This window comes from Homarus americanus, unplaced genomic scaffold (assembly GCF_018991925.1).
Source record: "Homarus americanus isolate GMGI-L3 unplaced genomic scaffold, GMGI_Hamer_2.0 scaffold45698, whole genome shotgun sequence".
In the NCBI taxonomy this organism is placed as follows: domain Eukaryota; kingdom Metazoa; phylum Arthropoda; class Malacostraca; order Decapoda; family Nephropidae; genus Homarus; species Homarus americanus.
Genome location: NW_024735554.1, coordinates 8773468 through 8797470, shown reverse-complemented (window position 1 = coordinate 8797470; position 24003 = coordinate 8773468). Strand labels below are relative to the sequence as shown.

At 43.1% G+C, this 24003-nt stretch overlaps 1 protein-coding gene across 3 annotated transcripts; it reads left to right on the top strand.

Moving 5' to 3' along the window:
- The first annotated feature begins 2722 nt into the window (after positions 1-2722).
- On the top strand, positions 2723-23575 carry LOC121871485 (alkylglycerol monooxygenase-like). Of its 3 annotated transcripts, XM_042373847.1 has the most exons (9): positions 2723-2737; positions 13703-13767; positions 14169-14296; positions 14671-14822; positions 14996-15265; positions 19901-20052; positions 20726-20860; positions 22609-22722; positions 23075-23575. In XM_042373847.1, the coding sequence occupies exons 3-9, from the start codon at positions 14184-14186 to the stop codon at positions 23339-23341; spliced, it is 1203 nt and encodes a 400-aa protein (XP_042229781.1). In that variant the 5' UTR covers positions 2723-2737; positions 13703-13767; positions 14169-14183; the 3' UTR covers positions 23342-23575. The 3 variants fall into 3 exon arrangements, with proteins under 3 accessions (XP_042229781.1, XP_042229778.1, XP_042229779.1); XM_042373844.1 differs by lacking the exons at positions 2723-2737; positions 13703-13767 and adding an exon at positions 9636-9982; XM_042373845.1 differs by lacking the exon at positions 2723-2737 and having other exon boundaries at positions 11974-13767.
- Positions 23576-24003: the final 428 nt, after the last annotated feature.

Genomic DNA, 24003 nt, shown 5'->3' with positions numbered 1-24003 from the left:
TGGCGACCACAGGCCTCCACTCTAAACGTTCTCGGGCTGTTTGTATCAATCCTCTAAGGTTTTGTATCTCTCTGAGGACCCAGTTTTTAATCTCATTCATCCAACCCAGTCACTACCTTACTCTGGCCCTCCCATCCTAAATTTTGCACATTAATATTTCTATTATCCCCGCATCCTTAATAATATGACCAAAGTATCTCATTTTTCTTCTTCTGTACATTTCAAGTATTTCTCTTGAAGTTTTTGCTAATCTTAGTACTTCGTAATTTTTTCCTCTCAAAGTAGTTTATTCTTAGTGTCAGGGTCACGTTGACTGCTGATCTATTTGACTAATGATTCTTATTAAACTCCACGACCGCAAAACATGAGTGGGTTAGCGACCCCTGAGAAGACGTGTTATTCCCCATAGACGCTACACTTGTTCCCTCCCAGAGTCCCGCCTTTGTGAAGACAGTGATCAATGCGTTGCTTATTCCATTTTCTCCTGGGAAGCTCAATCTTGAATTAGTCTGTGTATATCAACTCAAGTAATTTGCCAGACCTTTGTCAACTGAGGGTCATCTTTGAATGAGTAACAGTTAGTTTGTTTGTGATTATTGTCATTGCGTGAGTAGCGATCACTGGCAACTCAGGGATATATATATACCCTCGCATCACACAGGACGAGCGTCCCCTGACGCCGCCCTAACGTTTGTTCCAGATCCCATTGTGATTCTTGCATCGCTCAACAACTGCCCTGATGTCGTAGATACCCAGCAGGGACCATATATGAAACGATGGCGCCAATGCGGCCTGATTAATGTGCTCCACTGCCTCGTTGGGCCAGACCCCAGACTCGCCATGTGTCTGGCTACCACACACAATAACAACGGTCGTGAATCTCAGTGTTCTACCCTGGGACGCACCCTGGAAGTATATGTCCACAGAGAGTGTTGTAACATGTATGTTAGGGATAATTAGTTGGAAATAATTATCCCATGTTGGGTAGTGGAACCAGGTATCTGCTGATTTCATTATTAACGTGTATGTTGAGTAAGGTATTGTAACTGTACTGTACTCAAGTAAAGTAATCTACAATGAGTGCCATGTACTATGTATTGTGAGTAGGGCCAAGGACCTGGTCCTGCTATGCCATGTAATGTAACACCAGTAAGGTTGTGTGCATTAAGAGTGTAAGATCTGAGTAATTACTGTTGAGTAAAGAAATAAGAAAATAAGTAAATAAGAAAATAAGTAAAGAAGAAAGTACTGAGTCTGCAATAAGCCCAGGAGTTGAGCCTGGTAGTTATATGATTAATAATATATCTTTTTCCCTTTGATTTCATATTAATAAATTTGTTTTTAGAGTACTTTAGGTGTATTCATTTCTCCCACAGTATTTTACCTTTATTTCCGTCCAAGTGACTTGATACCAGAATTACCATACCCATGTGCCTAGACCCTCGACCATGTTACCAAAAGAATGACCATGCTACCAAAAGAATATGTGACAGAACTGAGTAAGAGTAAGAACGAAGACAAGAGAAGTCAGTAAGATGAGGGTGGTGTAGAGGTGTTGGAAAACACACGTGCCCTCACATTAGCATTTCCCAATAACACCACATTTCAAAGGCCTCCAACCTTTTTCTGGTGTCTGCTAGAAGTGTCCATGCTTTTGACTCATACACCAGTCCTTGCCATATAAAGTCTTTCAGTGGCATTTTCTCAAATTGAAATTAATGTCCCTTTTCATTAGGCCATTTAGATTATAATATGCTGTTTTTGCTTGCCCTATTGTTTTTCTTCTATACATCTACCATCACAGCAAATGTTACATCCCAAATACAAATGTTTTCCGCTCGTTTAAGTTCCCTGTTGTCTACCATAACTTTCATTTTAGGATTTATTTCCAATTTGGAAACAACCTGTACTGCGCAGCTCATTGTCATTCCTAAAAACCCGTTTTAATTCATATTACGCTACATAATATTCAAATCCACGGCGCTTGTAGAATCTCTGGAGCGTGTTTATCCTCGCGATCCCTCAGTAAGCCCCGCCTTTGTGAAGACAGTTATCAATACGTTGTTTATTCCACTTTCTCCTGGGAAGCTCAATCTTGAATTAGTCTGTGTAAATCAACCCAAGTAATTCGCCAGACCTTTGTCAACTGAGGGTCGTCTTTGAATGAGTAACAGTTAGTTTGTTTGTAATTATGGTCATTGTGTGAGTGGCGATCACTGGCAACTCAGGGGTATATAAACTCGAGCTGATGAGGAATCAGCGTTCCCTGACGCTGATACCCGTTTATCTCCAGGTATGTTCTGTGTTTCCTAGCCATTCAGTTAATTCAGTCAATTGTAGTGATTATCAGTGTTCACCAGTGTTCATGATTTAACAGTTGAATTGTCATTCACCCAGTGTAGAAGTAATATAACGTAAATGCGTCTGTCGTCTGGACAAGAGAGTTTGTTGGTGTTGTCATGTTTCCGTTCCCTGACGCTGATTCCCGTTTATCTCCAGATCAAGGGTGGGCTTAATTGAAACCCACCGGTCGCTCGGAGCCGGTGGATACCCAGCAGTGGTCAATATAGGAGTGATGGCGCTGATTCGGCGTGATTAATCGGCTCTACTCTACCTCGTGGGCCGAGGCCCCCAAACCCATCTCGGGTCGGAGTGTAACCGACCACAACAACAGTTGTTAGAGGCGTCAGTGCTATACCCTGGGACAGGCCTTGGAATTATGGTCCACAGTGTGGTTGTATGTGTTTTTTTTACCAGTGTGTTTTATAAGAAATAAATCAATGAAGACATGTTATGGTTTCACCCTTCTTTACCCTTATCGATCTGATCAATGGAAAACCTAACCCAATGCCTAGTCCGCTCTGCCCGCTACCTAACGAGCTACATGCTGTCCAGAGGGGGTCTGGTGGCAGCGACCCTTAGACATTAAGATTAGAGTTAAATTATCCCCTTAGATTTAGTGACCCCAGATCTGGCAGTATAAACCATTACTTTAATCTTTACAGCATTAACTCTTTCCATTAATCTGTTAACGAGTTTTTGTGGCAGGATTAAGGGCATGCAAACATAAAGGAGCCCTCAAGCAACCAGTGGATGTTTTCCACATTTACATCAAGATTGGTGCAACATCATACGGCACAGTTCTGTAATAATCTTTCTTGGTCAGATCGAACTCCTTGCAAAATTCAATCTCGTACTGAGTGAACAATTACAGAGCTTTATTTCTCATAATTTTTAATTGTTGATGGACTAGTGTAATTACTTGCATTGTTAAGTGATTAAATACCTTGGTTATTTAAGTGCAGAAATAACCTTGTAATGTCAAAATAAAGGTGAACTCCTGAGCAGGGTTGAGATACAGGAATTGCCTGACCATTATACTGCCAGATCTGGGGTCACTAAATCTAAGGGGATAATTTAACTCTAATCTTAATGTCTAAGGGTCGCTGCCACCAGACCCCCTCTGGACAGCATGTAGCTCGTTAGGTAGCGGGCAGAGCGGACTAGGCATTGGGTTAGGTTTTCCATTGATCAGATCGATAAGGGTAAAGAAGGGTGAAACCATAACATGTCTTCATTGATTTATTTCTTATAAAACACACTGGTAAAAAAAACATACATGAATTGGCCTTCCTCAGAAGAACAACGGAATTTTGGTTACCCAACTGGGCCCCAGACTCCTACATTACTGGCGGGTCATCCACCCACTTATTGCACAACAATCGGTGAACGCCGTATCTCGGTCGTTCCTTCTTACAATATCCCTTAGCACATCAGACTGTGCCACTGGTGTGGCTTGTAGCACCGTCGGTTATCATACATAGTAGCACCATCGCAACACACCTGTTACACTCCATACCTGCAAGTATGTGACTCCTTATGACTTTTAGGTATACACAACGGGCCCCTCGTTCGCACACCGCCCTCGGTGGGTAAAGACGAGGGCTTCACCTAGAGACATACCAGCACTATTTCTACGCCTGGTATTATAGGTCGCTCCAAGTGACGACCGCAGTTTCTCACGGTCTCCTTAGTTGTGACTATTCATGTGGAGTGGTGCGCTGGGAATCCACCGGTTCATAGTGGACTGGTATAGTGGGGAGTAATTCCCCACCTGGTGTGGCGCTCAAGGAGACAATGGCGGCCGGGCGGCAAGATACCCCAACCACGTGGCACCTGTGGTGACGGCAGAACGGGAAAGACTAAGCAATAATGCCTGACGGGCGGTTATCCCATCCCTTAACACATCCCTATCACACTTATATATCCGGCAAAGCTTTAAACTGTAGTAACTGTTATTTATCAACCTTAATTGTAGGGCGGGATATAGCCCGCTAGGACACTGACCTGTGGTGACGGCAGAACGGGAAAGACTAAGGCCGGCTTCCCGCCGCTTCTCGTCACATAGGCCTACAGTTTCCAATCCTCAATTTACATTTTTGTTTCTTATGGTTCTCACCTGAACACTTTACGGTATATTGTCACACATTTCTTATAAACACATATATTAATCCTAACTTATACACTAAGGTCAGGTCTTGGTTTGCTAGTGCTTGGTTAAATGCCTGGGATTTTAATATCAACGGGCATCTGAGGCGGGTACATGACGCGCCTTGAAACAAAAGCCGAATGATCATGGCGGGGGTGTATCAACTTCACTTAAAAACTGTAATGAGGGATCCTCCTCTCACACAGTGCACTATTTGAACACAGACCTCAGATTCTCTGATCACTGTACCTGTCGTGGGTATATGTCACGTGAGGCTACGAGGTGTATTAAATTCATACCGACGCATACACGATATTTCCTTTCCAGTATAGTTTCTAGATCACTGTCAACACCTCACATAGTTCTGATACATTTATCCCTTTTTCCAGATCATGGTTCTCATGTATTTTCATATGATATCTGTTGGAGTTAGGTTCGCTACACGCTCACAGACGTAAATAGTAGGACCTTCAAACCCTGCTCCACACTTAGTCTTACAGTACCCTAGTCCGGCTCAACTGGACTTTAACATTCATCTTATGCCTACCCTGAGTGATCCTTAATGCTATGAATACATACACTTGATATGATATAATTATACCTGGGTACAATACCACACATGGTCTAGGAACCTTGAGTAGGTGAGTTGTCCTTTCTCAATGTTTCCCGTTTTCTGGGGTTCTACAAGCGCTGTGCATTTGAATGTTATGTAGCGTAATATGAATTAGATGGGATTTTTAGGGATGACAATGATGTGCGCAGTACACCATTACCTGAACAAAGACAGGTAAAAAAAAAAAAAAAAAATATCAAAGTGAATAATGCTTGGTGTTTTTCTGTTACCTCACATGAGCCACACACAGCAACTGTTATTATGGACTGCACGCTTGACATAAGCAACGCACAGCTGACGAGATCAGCACAGATTTCACCAGCACATGCACTTGCCGTTCCCCTTGTGGCCTCAAAAACGAGATGACTACAGTACTAACTAATGAAGTACAGCATCGATAAGTCCGAACCTATGTTGTAAAACCAAATTGTTCTTTTCTATGGCTACATTCGTAATGTTTTTATATAAACTCTGTAAGTTTTGAACAACTTGCGATTCATGTAATTGATGTAACAATATTCAACCCATGTTTCCATGCGTTAAGTTTATAAGATATTCTGTGAGAGGAGTCCTTGTGGCATCTTGGAGGGGCTCCATTATGTCATCATACAGGGCCCATTTATGACATCTTGCAGGGTCCCCTTTATGACATCTTGTAGGACCCCTTTAAGGCATCATGAAGACCCCTTTTTGGAATCTTGTAGGGCCCCCTTATGGCACCATACAGAGCCCATTTATGACAGCTTGCAGGGCCCCTTTATGGAATCTTGCAGGGGCCCCTTTTATGGAATCTTGTAGGGGGCCCTTTTATGGAATCTTGCATGGGCCCCTTGTAGTGCCTCTTTAAGGCATCATGCAGGCCCTTTATGTCATCTTGTAGGGCCCTCTCATGGCATCATGCAGGAGCCTCTTGTAGCCTCAAGGACGTGATCATACTTTAAGGAGACAACGAAGCCGTGGTGCTGAAAAAATGTGGCAATACAGCAGGGAGAAACGAGTTGCTTTGATAACTGGAGCAAACAACAAAGTGTCTGAAGGATGAGAATTACATTTGTTTATTGGCAAAAGGTTTTTATGAAACATTTAAAGAACAATACAAACTTAATACAATAAGAATTTCCTTGATAATAACTTTTTACGGACTAATTCCCGTAAATAAAAAAAAAATGCATAATTCATTCTTTAAAGGTTTTCTTGGGATTTCCTTGGATAAATTAACTTACTTTTGACCATTGTTTGTATACCTACACTGTAAATTTACTGTTTATTACGATTTTACTCAATGAATATTTACCTGTTTATCTTAGAAACGTGCACAAGAAAGGAAAGAATGTTCTCCTATCTTTATTGACTGATTGAGCATGTATAATTTAACAGTCGTCTTATCAGTTAAAACTATGACGCCTTATTAACTGAATGGTTTTTATTTAAAAATAATATAACATAATTATAGATAAAACACATACTTGAAATAATAAATAATTACTTAAAGGAATATAAAGCTATCTTACATTTCCTGGAAGAGGATCAAGGTTCTGTACATGAAGTTACTTTATTCAGTGGTTGGTTAAAACATTACTTTTTGTAACAAGTTGACAGTCATTAAAAATTAATTTAATGGTTTGTTAAGACATTACAGTACACATTACATCTGAATATTAAATGTTAAAAGTGTAGCGTGTTGACTGTTGAGCCTTTGAGACACTGAGGCGCACAAATACCGTGAGGGCAAACTTTTTTGGAGTGAGGGTTGTAAACTCTTGGAACAATCTACCAGAGAGTGTTGTGACGGCACCGAGTGTGAGCTCTTTCAAGACAAGACTTGACCAACGCTGGAGCGGGTTCAGGTACATCCAGGAGCCGGTGCATGCCCAGTATTTGCCAACAGTGCGTGACAGAGACGTGACCGATCGCCCGGGCGGCAAGCGAGCCGATCTTTTGGTGAAGAAGATGAATGAAAAGAGACGTAACCGATCGCCCAAGCGGCTAACAAGCCGATCAGTGGCGAAGAGGATAAAAGTAAAAAAGTAAAAAGTGACACTGGGCAGTGGTCACCTTCTTCTCACAGGGTAGACTGCGGTAACTCAGCCAGGGGGCGGGTAACTTGGTGTAACTGGATATGACTTGAATACATCACAGGACAGGTTTCATATCAACAGCTGCTGTGTCAGCAATCATCAGTCACGCATCACGGTCAGATGTGAACAGTCTCATCTCAACATTCAGTTGTCATTAATCTCGTGTCGACAGCCACTTGTCAACACTCACAAAGTCAACAGTCAAGTATCAAGAGTTACGTGTCAACAGTCTCGTGTTAAGTTACATGTCAACGGTTCTTGAATAAGCTCACACTCGACGCCGTCACAACACTCTCTGACAGACTGTTCCAAGAGTTCACAACCCTCGCTCCGAAAAAGTTTGCTCTGACAATTTCGTGAACTTATGGCTTCTTCAACCTTACGCTGTGACCTTTAGTGGAGCGGGCACCCACCACCTCTGAGTTGTTTATAGACTTATATTAAGTCACCCTGAACTGAGGTGCCATAGTGCAGACACCAGACTGGTGGTCCTCCTTTGGGCATTTTCAATCAACTGACTGTCTCCAGCATATTTCGGGGACCACGAGGGGTGACTACTCCAGACGGGAAAGCATCTTACTAGCTTAGTCGCTTGATTCACCTTCTTCTCACAATGGTCCGAGAACTTTAGTTCGTTGTCAACGTACTGTACATACCCAGGTCCTTTTCACATTTGGTCTCCGAAAGTGTTTCGGTCACGAAGAAAGTCTCCGTCCGATCCACGCTAGGACACTCCTTGAATTCCATACCCTTCCAGTTTAAATTTCAACTTTTCATGGGATAGGCTGTCGTGGAACAGAACTTAACCGACCTCCCGGCCGGCTAGGAATTTGACAGGTGGTGAAGAGGATAAAGTAGAGACCAGGTTAATATTTCCCTAATTTTATAAACATACGTGGTGAGGGTATGGTTCTACAAGTAGTACTGGTTCACACTGGGTATTATTTTCAGTCATCTTTCTCACATGTAATTCGAACCTTGGTAGTGGTGGTGGTGGTGAATATGGTTTCATGACAAAACCCCAACGGGGTTGTCATTTGTCAACACTAACCTAACCTAACCTAGGCTAAGCTAACCTAACCTAACCTAACCTAAGCTTAAAAGTGTTTTATTTTATATTTTATATATGAGACTGGGGTTTTGTCCGTTGGGGTTTTATCCGGTCACCGGTGAATATAGTGGTGGCAGAAGTGGTGGAGCTGGTATGGTGGTAGTGATGGAGAAGGTGGTGGTGGTGGTAGTGAAAGAGGAGTAGGTAGTGGTTGTGGTGATGGTAGTGATGGTGGAAGATGAGGTAAACTCGTGAAACAACCTGCCAGAGAGTGTTGTGACAGCACCGAGTGTGAGCTCATACAAAACCAGACGTGACAAGCACTGGAACAAGTTCAGATACATTGAGGAGCCAGTGCATGCCCAGTACATGCCAACATTGCTTAACAGAGACATGACTGACCATCCAAGTGGCCGATCAGTGGTGTAAAGGGTAAAAGTAAGTAAAAAGTGGTAGTGGTGGTGGAAGATAAGGTAGTAATACTGGTTGGTGGTAGTGGTGGTATAGAACAGTGGAAGAGATGATAGTGTTAGTGGTGATGATTGTGGCGGTGTTATTGGTGATGGTGGTAGAAGAAGAGCTGGTAATACTGGTGGTAGTTGCGGTGGTAGTGTACTGTTCTATCCTCCGAGTTCGCTGGGAAGACAATTGAACAAATGCCAGTATTCTCACAGACACCAATTGTTAGAGCATCGAGGCTACCATTATCCATGAACAACAACGCTGGACTGACCATGTTACCCGCATGATCGTCAGTAGACTGCCAAAGCAGCTACTTTACAGTCACCTAACAAATAGTAAACGTAACGCTGGCGGGCAACTGAAAAGGTATAAGGATAGTTTTAAGACAAACCTGAAAGTGCCACATCGACCCCCTCACCTGGGAGACGATCAGTCCACACCGCAACGCTTGGAGGAGCACCATGCAAGGTGTCAATACTTTCGAGTTAGCCCGACTGCATACCGAAGCAGACAAGCGCCAGCGCCGGAAAGACGCTCCCGCCGCCCCTCCCGCACTAGATGTAGCCCTCCACACTTGCAACATCTGTGGACGACCCTGCCGGTCCCGTATTTGCCTCTCGAGTCACCTCAGAGCTCACCAACGAAGGTAACATCCATAATACATCCTACCATTGTATCATAGCTGGATGATCGTCATCGATTCCGAGTGACAGCAAAGTAGTGGTGGACGTGGTGGTGGTTGAAGAGGAGGTAGTGGTGGTGGTGGATGTGGTGATGGGAGTTGAAGATGAAGCTATAGAGGTTGTGGTGATGGAAGAAGTGGTGGTAGTGGAGGAGGAGGAGGAGGAGGAGGAGGAGGAGGTGATGGTGGTGGTGAAGGAGGAGGAGGTAGTGGCGGTGGTGGTAAAGGAGGAGGTAGTGGTGACGGTGGTGGTGGTGGTGTGTCCCGCTACCTACTCTCGTCACGAGAAGCGAGCTTTCCTCACCGCCAAGTTAACCCACACTTGGCATTCTACCTCCAGCCACCATCCACTACAAGACTCCTCCTCCTACCACCATCACTCTGCTTCACATAACCCAACATCAAGACACCGTGAGAGTTAGTATATGATCATCAGTGCATCATGTTAAAAGGGGGAGAGTTGGAGACGGCTATAAATCACGTCGCCTCGAGAGTGAAGGACATCTTGAACTTCAAGTTTGTGAGTCAACTGGCGGCTGAGAATGACATCTATTGCACAGAAGAAGAGGCGGGGCAGTCGTTCAGTGTGCCACCCTATACGCTACAGGTGAGGAACAGTAATAGTGGAAGTGAAGCCCCACACATCATAACCTCCCTCACACACCCACCTCACACCACCTCCCTCACGCCACTTCCCCCATACATCCTCCCTCACACACACACACTCGCCCTCACACCACCCCCCTCACACATCCTCCCTCACACACACACTCTCCCTCACACCACCCCCCTCACACATCCTCCCTAACACACCCTCCGTCACACTAAAACGGAAAACGGTAAATATTTTTAGCTGTATTTATCGTTAGAGTATAAATAATAACATACAGATCTTAAAAACATACAGCTCTTAATAACATACAGCTCTTAATAACTTACAGCTCTTAATATCATACAGGTCTTCATAACATACAGATCTTAAAAACATACAACCCTTAATAACATACAGCTCCAAATAACTTACAGATCTTAATAACATACAACTACTGTATAAATAAAGTACAGGTCGTAATAACATACAAAGTACAGCTCTTAATAACATACAGCTCTTAATAACATACAACTCTTAATAACATACAAGTCTTAATGACATGCAGCTCTCAAGAACATACAGTCCTTAACAACATACAGGTGTTAATAACATACAGGTGTTAATAACATACAGCTCTTAATAACCTACAACTCTTAATAACATACAGGTCTTAATAACTTACAGGTCTTAATAACATACAGCTCTTAATAACATACAACTCTTAATAACATACAACTCTCAATAACATACAACTCTTAATAACATACAACTCTTAATAACATAATGCTCTTAATAACATACAGGTCTTAATAACATACAACTCTTAATAACATAATGCTCTTAATAACATACAGGTCTTTATAACATACAGGTGTTAATAACATACAACTCTTAATAACACAACAACAACAACAACAAAAACATGCCAACAGTGCGTAACAAAGAAGTGACCGATCGCCCAAGAATTTAACGAGCCGATCAGTGGTGAAGAGGATAACGGTAAAGCAAAAGTAAAAGTTTTATTAATTTTACATTGCATACAAAAAGATTACGTCGTTTTAGAGATAATAATTTTGAAGTTTAGTAAGTTTCCTGTCAGTACATAGTTTACATATATTGGGAGTGTTGCAAGTGCTAAGGTAAACACACAAATGTACAAGAGAAGAATAAAGATAGGGGGATACAAACAGTAACGTGATAAACACACTAATTATTAATTCACACGATCTTCCACGCTATATTATAAAGTCTGTTTCGTAGATGATCGCATTTTTATTAAGTAAAAAAATGAGTGGTCATGTTGGTAGGAGTGTTTATGAATTGTGGAGTGAAGTAATAATAATAATGTAGTGGACGTCTCCCCTACAACTGCCTACAACTGCGTAGCCACAGCCACCACCTGCTACCGCCTTCCCTAGCAACCAACCACATGTTACCGTATCTTAGCAACGGAACTAGTCACCGGCGACTTTCTGGGTTTTCCCAACATGATTCATAGAGGACTGGCGGCTGCTGCTGGTTATATAAGCTCTGTCTCTCCATTGAGATTCATTCTGACCATTCTTCTTGAACAAGCAACACCTCCTCCTCCGCCGCTGCCTGGCTGCCTTCGCTTCTCCTCGCCTGCCTGGCGGTCCTTGCTCCCGCCAGCGAGCATGGCGACCCACCAGCTGTCCTTCTCTGAGCTTCCTCACCAACCAACTCTCATTCTGCCCATCTTCCTGAACAAGCAACACCTCCTCCAGCAAGCTCCACGCTGTTAACATTCATTCAACCAGGAGGCCAGCAACAGGCAACATCTTCTCTAACGAAGCTCCTGCACATCTACCTCCTTCAACACGCTACTCACCGAACGTCTTCTACTGAGCAGCTCCTCACCACACGGCATCTCCAGCACCAGACTGTCTATCATATAACTTATATTATATAAAAAAACCACATTAGAGTTTCCTTCCATCCTGAGTGCTAGACAACATTAATATCTCGATACCCCTACAATGGCATCTATTTATTTATTTTTTCCGCCAAAACATAAATGTTAGTTAGCACTCCATTCTATATTATAATAATGTTTTTCAACTTTAATATAATCTTTACCAGGGCACCAATAAAATGTCTCGGTATAATTCTTATTCTAACTCTCCCATGCCTCATTACTGACAATGCCGAATCGTACAGACACCAAGTGAGGAGATCAGATCACAACCTTCTTCATATTTACCACAAAAAGAAAAATTCACCAGAAGTGGTGTCATATTCCTGACACCGATACTCAGCTTTAGTATTTAAACCAGTCTTTAGGAGTCTCATGATAACCGCAACACTACGCTCAGTCCTTTGCGTCGCTATAAACGTGGTAGTTCATGTGTTCATACTCGTTGTCTTGCCAGTTTACATCACAAGCGCAGCCAGTCACCTTAAACAGAAAGTGAAGTCACACGAGCATCGAAAATTTCAAGCTGGTAAACAAATCTGACAATAAATCAGAAGATTCCAGCGAGAGTTCCCGGTTTCTCTCAACTCCATGTTGGTCTTCACTTGCCCGAAATCGGCATCCCTCCCAAGTTCAAAGGAGAGCTACTAATTGTAGTGCCGGATTTGCTTGCAGATTTGAAAAATAGCCAGTTTAGGTGCTCGTGCCTTAAGATTTATAGGATCACCTGAAGATTGGGGACCCAGTTTATCTCACCTGATGATTAAACACTCCAATGCTACCTGAAGACGTTAAGTTACATTACGTTGCGTTGCGTTACGTTGCGTTACGTTACGTTAGCGTTAGATTAAAAGTAGGATTCCATATATGCGTTTGCGTTAAATTGCCTTGGAAAACGGACACCCCTGTTTCCATTTGCAACTGAATATTCTGTCTTAGCGGGAACAGGACAGGAAAGATGGCTCCCAGCACATCAAAGCTACGGCTCTATTTATATGAACAGGATAATTTGCTATTAATTATCCTGGTTTTGTATAAGATCATGCGTAATGCAAAGGGAAAACGGTCAAGGAAACACAGATGGTGGGTGCATTAATTGCTGTTGTATCGGTCTAAATTTGGAACCTACAATACTTTGGTAAAAGAGCTAAGATTGGATGAAGAAAACTTCAAAGAATATTTTGCTGGGTGAGGAGAGCACGGGTAGGAAGCTGGAACTATTGATGTCACAGGTGAAATAAGCTAGGGCGGCGTGTGTGTAGGTTCTGTCATGGGTACACACGCCGTCATAAAATACCGTATTTGTTCCTGCAGCAGATACAATCCGAGGTAATAGCTCTCTATCACGAACTGTGGTGTCAACTGTTTAAGCCACAAGGCTTATGATAATTTTTTATAATTATTGCCAGATCCACTAGTCACTAGAATTCATTAACAAATCATGATAAAACGCCAATCCTACGCCAGGTATAATCAAATGCAAAAGAATTAAAGGAAGTAAATGCTGACAAAACACACACACGAATAAAAACATTGTGGTCCCGTATAATGACACATAAATACTAAGATTCTCGGATCTCATAAGTTTTGGATCTGGTATCACTAATAAATGAAGCGTAATTTTTACGGTTGAGACGTAAGTCACATATGGAGTACACTCGTATCACCCAAGTCTTAAAGTTCTCATATGCCAGGGCTGTCTCTGTTGAGGTGGACTTCCCTTTCCTGAACCTAAATTGTCTGCAGTTGATCCTGTTGGTCGTTTCCAGGTGATTTCTCATATTATTCACGATTTTTTCCAGGTACTTCGAGGAGGGAGATCGAGCTGTAATTTGGAGGGACGGCTGGATTTTTTCCTTGTTTTGGGGTAAGGGCGATAATGGCGTTCATCGTGGTTCTCAGTGTCTCCATAGCCGGGTTGTTTGTGTGGCTGAAGATCTCCTTGGTGACGCCTATGTACCTCTTCCTCAGTGGGAGGTCGACGAGATGCAGGGGGGAGGGGGCGGGGGGTGCTGGGGGGCCTTCGCTGGTCCCTAGTTCTGTACTGGTGCACTTGTCGGGACTGCTTCCCTTTGTATATAACCCATCTAGGTCCGACCCTGCTTTTCATCGAATCCCCCTCCTCTGTTTCAAGCACCTTAGGAGTTCTTTGTGCTACTACTAATGGTTGCAACTTTACGTCATTGCAGACATGTGAGACAAAACCATATCCCTGTAATATATCACGTCGGTAAACTAAGAGTAGTGTGTGTGTGTGTGTTTGTGCAGGCCTTGTGGTGGGTGATGTGGCTGGTGGGTGTGGAGTACTTAGCTCTGTGGTGGCAGGACGCGCGTCTTCCTGTACTGCACGACAACATCCTCAGTCTGGCTCACGCTACATTCTATGAAGTCACCAAGTAAGAATCCTCTTGTCTATCTGCTTCCTCTTATACTACTCGGTTTCATAATTATAAAAAATACTTTGCACAGACCCTATATCAATGGACAAAACCCCACCAGACAATTTTCCGATGGACAAAATGCCAATTGAAAATATCCCACTGGGCAGATATGAACCAATTTCCAACTGTGTCATATTCGGCTACAGAATATTTTTGGTCCATGTGATATAATAGCAATTAACAAAACAAAAATAACAAGTTAAGTTAATGCACTAAAAGATAACTTATATTCGGTGATTATTTATTCAATACCTATTTCTCAACCTTACATTTGCATGACTTTATTTACTAAATGCTTATTTGTGTGTCTTTATAACGTGTACTACAAGATTCTTAGTGCGTGGGTTCGAGTACTGGGTGTATGTGTTGGTGTGGCAGAAATGGGCCATCCTCCCTCCACTGGGCGACTCCCCTCTCGCTGCCCTCGCCCTGGTGGTGCTCACCGACTTTTGTTACTACTGGCTGCACCGCGCCAGCCATGGTTGGTGAATTCTGCTAGTTATTGCCTACTTAGTTTAATCTGCTAATTTTATTCACTCTATATGTTTAATTGCTTTATTCTGTTAATATCTTCAGATTTGGGATTGATATACAGCGGACAGTAGAAATAAGTGTTTTTAATTGCAACAATGACAATGCGTGTGTTTCGTGCAGAGATTATGGTGTTGTGGGCAGTGCATCAAGTCCATCACACTAGTCAGGACCTCACCGTGGCTGTTGGCCTCAGACACTCCCCACTCCAGCGGCTCTTCTTGTGGGTGTTTTATCTCCCCATGGCCGTGTTGGGCGTTCCCCCGGCCCACATGCTCGCCCATGCCCAGTTCAACTTGGTCTTCCAATGCTGGATCCACACGGAGGCTATACGTACTCTGGGACCGTGCGAGTATATATTCAACACCCCATCCCACCACCGTGTCCATCATGGTAGGTCGCCCTCGTCCTTCACTCCCACCCAGTGTTGCCAAATGTGGTTGGTGTGAAAATCGGCTAGATTGACCGATAGAATCTGCTAGAAATCCGCTATTATGCACGTACCCTAAACAATATGCAAATGTTAAGTAAATATACAAATGTTAAGTACTCACCACTTAGTTCAGCGAAAAAATTATGCCTTCCTCTTCTTCCTCTTCAATCTCTATACTTTTACTTTTATCCTCTTCACCACTGATCGGCTCGTTAGCCGCTTGGAAGATAGGTCACGTCTCTGATTATTTTTCCTTTTCTTTTATCCTCTTCACCGAAAGATCGGCTCGTTAGCCGCTTGGGCGATCGGTCACGTCTCTGTTACGCACTGTTGGCAGGTACTGGGCATGCACCGGCTCCTGAATGTACCTGAACCCGCTCCGGTGTTGGTCAAGTCTTGTCTTGAAAGAGCTCACACTCGGTGCCGTCACAACACTTTCTGGTAGATTGTTCCAAGAGTTCACAGTTCTCACTCCGAAAAAGTTTGCCATCACAGTTTTCTGGACTTGCGGCTTCTTCAATCTTGAGCTGTGACCCCTTGTGGGGCGAGCGTCCGCCAGCTCCAAGTAAGGACACTCGTCTGAGTAGTGCGCCTTGAGATGCTTATACACCTCAATTAGGTCACCCCTTGCCCGTCTGTAGTATCAGCTAGGCAAGGTCAGGGGCTCCAATCTTTCAGGGTAGCTGAGGTGCCGAAGGGCAGGCACCAGTCTGGTGGCCCTCCTTTGAACATTTTCAACCAACTGACAGTCCCTAGCATTTCTCGGGGACCAGACGGGGTGACAGTACTCCAGATGGGGAAGCACTTCACTCTTGAAGATCGTTACGAGGGACGGAACGTCTAGATATCTGAACGACCTTCTTATAAGACCCAATAATTTATATGCCTGATTTACCTTCTTCTCGCAATGGCCCGAAAACTTCAGCTCATTGTCAACATACACACCTAGGTCCTTCTCACATTCAGTCTCAAATAGTGCAGTTTATTCATCCCGTTGGGACATATGATACGCCTCCTTACCGTTGGTACGCCCCAAGGTGCATCCTCTTACACTTCGTGACATTGAATCTCAGCAGCCATTTCTTCGACCATTCTTGGAGCCCACAGAGGTCCTTCTGCAGCTCTTCACAGTACGCTTGGTTCTTGATTTCCCGAAATAACTTGGCGTCATCGGCAAACATTTGTATGGAGGAGTGTACAACGTCAGGCATGTTATTTATGAAAAACAAACAACAGCGGGCCCAATACACTGCTCTGTGGTACCCCGCTTGTGACAGGTACGAATGATGATTTCCTGCCATTAATCACCACACACTGCTTGCAGTCATGTAGAAAGTCTTCTATCTACGCTAGGACATTTCCCCGAATTAAGTAACCTTCCAGTTTGATTTTCAGCTTTTCGTGGGTTACACTGTCGAAAGCCTTGGCAAAATCTAGGTAAATATTTTCGATATTACCACCCCGTTCCAGAATATGGGTCCACATATCCAATACCTTGAGCAATTGTGCTAGGCAGGAGCGCCCCGGCATAAAACCGTGTTGGCATTCCTTTACAAGGTTGTTTCGTAGTAGATGTTCCATTGTGGCATGTCTGATAATACTCTCAAGTACTTTACATATTATGCTGGTCAGGCTCACCGGTCTATAGTTGTTCGTGGAGTGACGATCGCCCTTCTTGAAGATAGGACTCACATAAGCCACTTTCCATTCACTGGGGACCTTTTGTTCATCCAGACATTTACAAAACAGGATCTTCAGGGGCTCGGCAAGCTCGTTGCTAAACATTCTTAGCACTCTAGGATGCACCATGTCAGGGCCGGGACTCTTATGGACCTTTAGCTTTGACAGTTTATTTCTAATACCCTCTTCTGTGAACACAATGTGGGTCAGTGCTGTGTCGAACCGTCTGTCCTCAAACGCAGGAAGGTTAATCGCATCCTCTCTTGTGAACACCGAGGAAAAGAAGCTGTTCAATGCCTCAGCTTTATCCTGATCAGAATTTGCGTAACTACCATCTTCAAGCCTCAGGTCTGACACTCCTACTCGCGTTTTTAATTTCGACATGGGTAATTGGGTATTAGAAGAAGAGCTTGAACCAGCTTCTGGTGTTTTTGCTGTCGATGAACTGTATGCTACCATTGTACCTATTTGCTTTACCACTTGTTTTGGTAGTTCATACGAATGACAATATTTTCCAACTCTTCGGAGTCCACTTTTCACTGCAATAATCACACAGACTGAACTTGTATTCAACCGATTCTGAGCTTTGATTTAACAACATTTAGTTTTCTAAATAGTCTCTTGACTTCAGCATTAGAGTGAGGGAGGGAAGTACACAGAGAGCTAATTCACAGAGGTCACGAAAAGGATTTACTCCTGTAGCATTCTTGTAATCTTTTACCTTAATCCAAAATTTTACTGTTGTGGTCTCGTGCCATTTAACAATTGTTAAGTTGCGCCACTGATTGTCAATTCGGTCAATTTTTGGGGATGGTACCCAAAAAGTTCAGCTATCTCTACTATTGGTTCCTTCACAACTCTGAGACATTCCACTACTGAAAACAGAGACCTTTTCCTCAAGAGTTTGAAGTTATCAGTAAGTCTGTTTTTTAACTTATTAAAGAAACTGGTAACACAAGATATGCAGCGTTGGCGAAAATCACGCTCTGCTTTTTCTGATAGATTTGACCTTTGAGTTGGTGCAAGTCTTTTCAAATTCGTATCCGAAATATTCCCTGGGGTGAATGTGAGAGGTTGGGTTGCTGATTACTCTGTATTCTATTTACTTTAAATTTCCGTTTTTTTCTTATCATCTTGTATACGAAATCCGCTAGAACTTCCGCCAAATCCAGAGAAAATGCACCCTAAAATCAGCTATCAGCAAAAAAGTCTAAGCCATCCGCATTTTGAAAGTTCAATCCGCTAGATTTAGCGGGTTTTCCGCCAAATTGGCACACAGCTCCCACCCACACTGCGTCATCCTTACCCCTTCCACTGTTCACCCACACTGTGTACTACACCTGTTCTTTCCTTCTATTATTTAGTGACTTGTTTTATTACTCACTAAACTTCTAGAGGAACACTCACACAAAAAACAAGGAATACTTACAATCAGCATAGATACCCACCAATCTAGTTATACACCTTTAACCACCACATTATCTGACGCTGAAACAAAACCCTAATTATTTTACGAAATATTCTCACATCCACTTTGAAATAAGCCTAAGGAAGCGGTGTGGAGTATATGACACAGGACCTGGTCTTTGAGTTATGTTGTATCAAGACAAATTCATTTGTGGTGTGTTTTAGGCCAAGGTGGTAGTTGCGTCGCGGGATAGCCTAGCTCCTTCCTGTATCGAGTTGGAAATAGTATAGCCTCAAGAACCTACGATTTTAGGCCTCGTTCACACGGGCGTGGATTATTCACGTCGTGTGGAAACGCGCTGGTTAGAAATACACAGACTTCAATGTGATAGTTTTGAGCGATCGCTCCCATTGAAGTGCAGTGTATTTCTAACCAGCGCGTTTCCACGCAACAGGAATCCACGCCCGTGTGAACGTGGCCTTAAACGTTTTATCTCATACAATGTCAAAATAATGTATCCACTGTTATATTTAACACATTTTATAGCTACGATACTAACAGTTGGATTCTAATAATATTTATGAAATCATAGCTAGGTCAATGATACTTTAGAGATTTGTAAGGTAATTTTCACTACCGCTGGATAAGTGATAACGCATCACAAATTGCTCACTTAAACTCATACGATATTTTTTTCTCGACATTCTTAATGTCCAAATTATCCTGACACTACAGGTGAAAATAAATGACGAGGATATTTTGAGACTCGGGGTAATAGGAGTTAATGATCGGTGTATGTTGCGAGTACAGTCAAGGATTGTAATCTACATTACCAGAATCCTCGGTGCAGTAAAGTCAGGCAACTATCATGACGTGTGTGGTTAGGTAAAAACAAAGGTGCTCAAGTAAAAAGGTATAAAGTTAAACGCACCACATATACACTGCCTTTGAACATCATAATCCGTTTTTTTTACGATACACTGGATTAGGAGGCACGAGCCACAGTAATAAACATGATAAATCCGTAAAATATGAGGTTATAGATAAGGTAGACTCTGCTGCCATATGGCATCACAAAAATTGTGACCAAGTCCCAGGTTGCTGATCTGACTGACTTTATACCTCATTTACACACAATTGTAGGGTCTCAATTGTTTCTATTATTTTGACAACATAGCATACATACTACATCGTTTCTTACTCTTGATCTTTTTTCATATTTGTATTTATTTAAGGTTCTTTATTATTATTACTATTATTATTATTATTATTATTATTATTATTATTATTATTATTATTATTATTATTATTATTATAATTATATTTTCGCCCCCAGACCCTGATGTGAGTCAGTGACCTGTGCGCGGGTAGGCCAATCCCCATAATACATATACTGTACATATAGATGCGCGTGATCCATGTATATGCTGATAACCACAAAGGAAAAAAGACAAAGCACGAAGTTCCCAACCTCTTTCGTGAAGAAAACTTATTACTCTCACAACAGGAGTCAACCAATTCTGCCTGGACAAGAACTATGCTGGGTTGTTTATCGTGTGGGACAGACTGTTTGGCACCTACCAAGATGAGCTGCCTGACCAGGAGATAATTTACGGAATCATAACACAGCCTGAGAGTTGCAACCTTATCTATCACCAGGTAAATAATTGAGTATAAACAAATACACATTCAGTTTGAACCTGTCCGCATCTTTTGTTACGCTGCATACGTTAGTCCGTGTCTTACTTATGGTTTCATTTTCTCAATGGCTCCCTGAAGTGATGTTTTCAACAGCATTAGGTCCTTAAAGTGAAGACATGGTCCAATTTGGCAAGCTGAAGTTTGTGACATTGAGCAAAGAAAGCATCCTGAAGGCCTATGTAAAGGCAGTGGTAAAAGCATTACTTTAAGTGAGGCGAAGTGGTCATGTAGGTGATCCAGTTTATGTGTGGGAATTGGAAAACACCGATGACGACCACAGCCACAGGGCCTCCCTTTGAACCACTGATTGCATGACTTGAGAGGGAGCTCCATTAATTACAGTAGGCACGCCACGTCCCCATTGATCCCTAGCCTCTTTATATCCTAGTTGTAATTTTTCTCTAACATTGCTAATGTATGTATTGTATAGGTAGTGCCTTAACATATATATTATCTAATGGTAACTAAAACTTAATTAACCTAGTCCTAGCCACACAGCGATGAAATTAACCACCTTAACAGTTATTTCAAACAAAATACCCTTCCACCTCCATCATTCACCAGTCATCAGACGCCTGGCACTACCGTCAATCACTGGACAGTGAGACTAACCTGTCACTTCCTTGTGCAGATATTTTACCTGAAGTTAGCGGTTGGGAAGGCGAACAGTATGGACACATGGGACAAGTGGCTCTGCTCACTGGTGAAGGGCCCTAGCTGGGTACCCGGCTCACCCTGGACGGGATGGGATGAAAACAAGCCTGATGTAAGTGTTATATGAATAAAGTACATTATAGTCAAAACTTTTTCAATTTTATAAGAAAAATAATAATTAAGATTAATGAAATGTATATATGAATTCACAACGAAATTAATTAAAATAATAAGGGTAATTGAAAAAGAAACTAGAGTTGTGTTTATGATGTGATGCACTGTTACTGTCAGGTACTATACCAAAAAGTTGGTACTGTATGTACTACAGTACAATACAGTCGCTCCCCGTGATGAAACTGAGTCACGGATTAGTCTCCGAACTTACTGTGATCAAAGATTCAGAGTCTAGGAGAATAGCTTGCAGTGGTCACTCCGGGGTCACCATTTGTAGGGATATGAGATATTGGTTCACACTCAGGATGGGATGGAGAAAGGAAACTCACAATGTGCTCACTGTATACATATTGTATTGGATGTACAATGCAGCTTGTTGCTGGGTAGGTAGAATGGTAATAAGCGTTGAGTAGAGAGAGCTGGGTGATGAGGGTGCCCAGAGAGAGGGCACGCGGCTTGAGGGACGCCAAGGTCGCTGGCGGGAGCGGGAGCCGCCCGGCTAGCAGGGAGGAGGTGTTGCTTGCTGGTGGCACTGGGTAGAAAAAAGGCTGGTCACAGCGGTGTCAGGCCTTACAAGGCGGGGGTAGGCGTGGGTTGATAGTTGACCCCCGCTCCGTAGGCGGCGCTGGAGGCGTAGGCTGGGGCATTCGAGAAGGTTCGGTGCTTGTAGGGGAGGAATCCACTACAATACTCCTCTTCCCCTCCGGGCGTGGCGGGAGGCTGGAGGTTGGCAGAGTTGCGTGCCACATGTGAGGCAGAACGGACGGTGCATGCCACATGTGGGACATAACGGCGAGGGCGTGGATGAGCCGGCCGCTAGGGGGGGGGAGGGGGCAACTCTGTCTAGATACACGAGATCTGTGGGAGAAAAGAGGGAGAAGGAGGGTTGTGGAGGCGATGAATGTTGTGCTTCACTCGCGACAGGTACAGAGTCCTCAGATGCGCCTGCTGGGGTATGTGGGCCTGGGTCAGGAGCAGGGGCTGCGTCAGCAGGAAGAGGGTCCAATACAGTATGTATACAGTGATCACATTGAGAGTTTCCTTTCTCCATCCCATCCTGAGTGTGAACCAATATCTCATAACCCCACAAGCTCACTCCAATGGGCGTAAGCGTTCACTGCTCAAAATGGCACCGACGCCGCTGGGGTCGCTTGGCTCAAAGTGGCCAGAGAGTAAACTACATATTTACCAACGAGGATTATAGGGAGGAAGACGAATAATTTGGCTAAATTACGTTTTTGGGTCAATTTATAGTAGAAGACATAATTAGATATAGGTTATTTTTTGTGTTTAATGATAGTTTCTGACAAAAAATCAGCCAAGCAAATTTATATTTGATGCGGTCTGGTCACTGAGGCGCAGACAATAATGTCTACTAGATTTAAAGTGAACAGAGCCTAACCAGTCATCTCTACACGATGTTAAGGCAAAAAAAAATAAAAAAAATAAAAAAAGGAGATCTGGTGCGAATTTGCTGAAACGATTTGGGGAATAAAATCGATTTGCTAAACCTGTTGGTACGGATTATAAATAAATAGCTAAGTGTTTGTTATTGAACATTTGATAAATCAAAGACTCGGTGACAATTACCATGACTTAACAATTTCATAGATCTGGAACTTATAATGAATTTCAGTAAGTTTCCAGATACGTTACACAGAATCCTGATATAGGTATATATTGCAGATAAGAGCTTCTAGAGAGTATCAGAAGGTAAGAGCAACAGCTGCCACACACTGCTATGTCCTCCTACACTTCTTGGCGGCCCTCTCCCTCATCACTCGCCTGACTACGACAGTGGTATGTGCAACAATAATTATATTAGGCCATTTGGGTTTACTACTGTTAGGAGTAATGTATACAACCCAGTTTACTGGGTATTTTATTATCACGTCTGAGGCTTTGTCTCAGGCTTTTGTGTAACTTACGTGTTTTATCAAGCTAGCGTTAACACTTCTTTCACATGTCACTAATACATTAAAACAAAATTAAATCCTATTATTTTACTTTTATATACAAAATTACTCCTGTGTACTATAATACAGTACATTCCATTCATGATATGTTGATAATACATACAATTGTCGCGTAGTTCAGTAATCAGTGGCGTAGTGCTACCTATAAATTACATTGTCGCTGTCCGTCCCGTCAGGTGAGCACTCCAGTGGAGGTGTTTGTGTACAGCTTAGCGGTGGTGGCGACCCTTACTTGTATTGGTGTGTTGTATGATGGGCTCTCCTGCTGCCGCTTGGTTGAAATGGTGAGGTGTGGCATAGGGTTAGCACTGTGTCTCCTCCTCCCCCTACAAGCTATAACCGGTGCAGAACTTCGCCTCCTCACCACACTCTACACACTCTCCTTCATCCTCTGGCTCGTTCGACCCAACACCATCATCAACCATAAAGTCTGCAAGGATTAACTTCTTTGTTGGATAAGATATATTACTGTTGTGGGAAGCATTGAATAACATTGTAAATTGAATGCAAATTTCATTAGGTACAGTGGCGAGAGATACGCGTGTCACCACTGCACTGTAGGCCTACTACTACCCACCACTAACATTCCTTAAACGTACTTGTGTAGTGGATTTCTCCCCTACAAACGCTGTTTGTTGCTGCGTAGCCGACCCCTCGAATTCCCCAGTGTATGCCTCGTGATCTGGGTCAACCAGCGCCGCCATACATCACGGAGGTCAACTACTAAGCCACGCCTACCCCCCGCTATTTAAGACCTGACCTCGTGGTGATCTCTCTCTTTCTACCTACACCAACCAGCCAGCAACACCTCCTCCACCGCCTGCCTGGCGGTCCTCGCTCCCGCCGGCGAGCATGGCGACCCACAAGCTGTCCTCCTCTGAGCACCCTCACCAACCAGCTCTCTCTACATCACGCTTGTAACCATGCTGCATTGTACATCCAATACAACATGTATACAGAGAGCACATTGTGAGTTTCCTTTCTCCATCCCATCCTGAGTGTGAACCCAAACATCCCGTACCCCACAGTTGTACCGCCTCATGTGAGTCATCATACTAGACATTGTTTAGTGTATTTCATAGTCTATCATACATTGGTCTTAAAC

Bases quoted from the DNA above. Each gene is read 5' to 3' on its own strand.
- LOC121871485 (XM_042373844.1), top strand. From the start codon at position 9,818: ATGTTAAAAGGGGGAGAGTTGGAGACGGCTATAAATCACGTCGCCTCG. The intron at 14,823-14,995 runs GTTGGTGAATTC...TGTTTCGTGCAG, and splicing joins GCTGCACCGCGCCAGCCATG to AGATTATGGTGTTGTGGGCA. The intron at 20,861-22,608 runs GTAAGTGTTATA...TATATATTGCAG, and splicing joins GGGATGAAAACAAGCCTGAT to ATAAGAGCTTCTAGAGAGTA.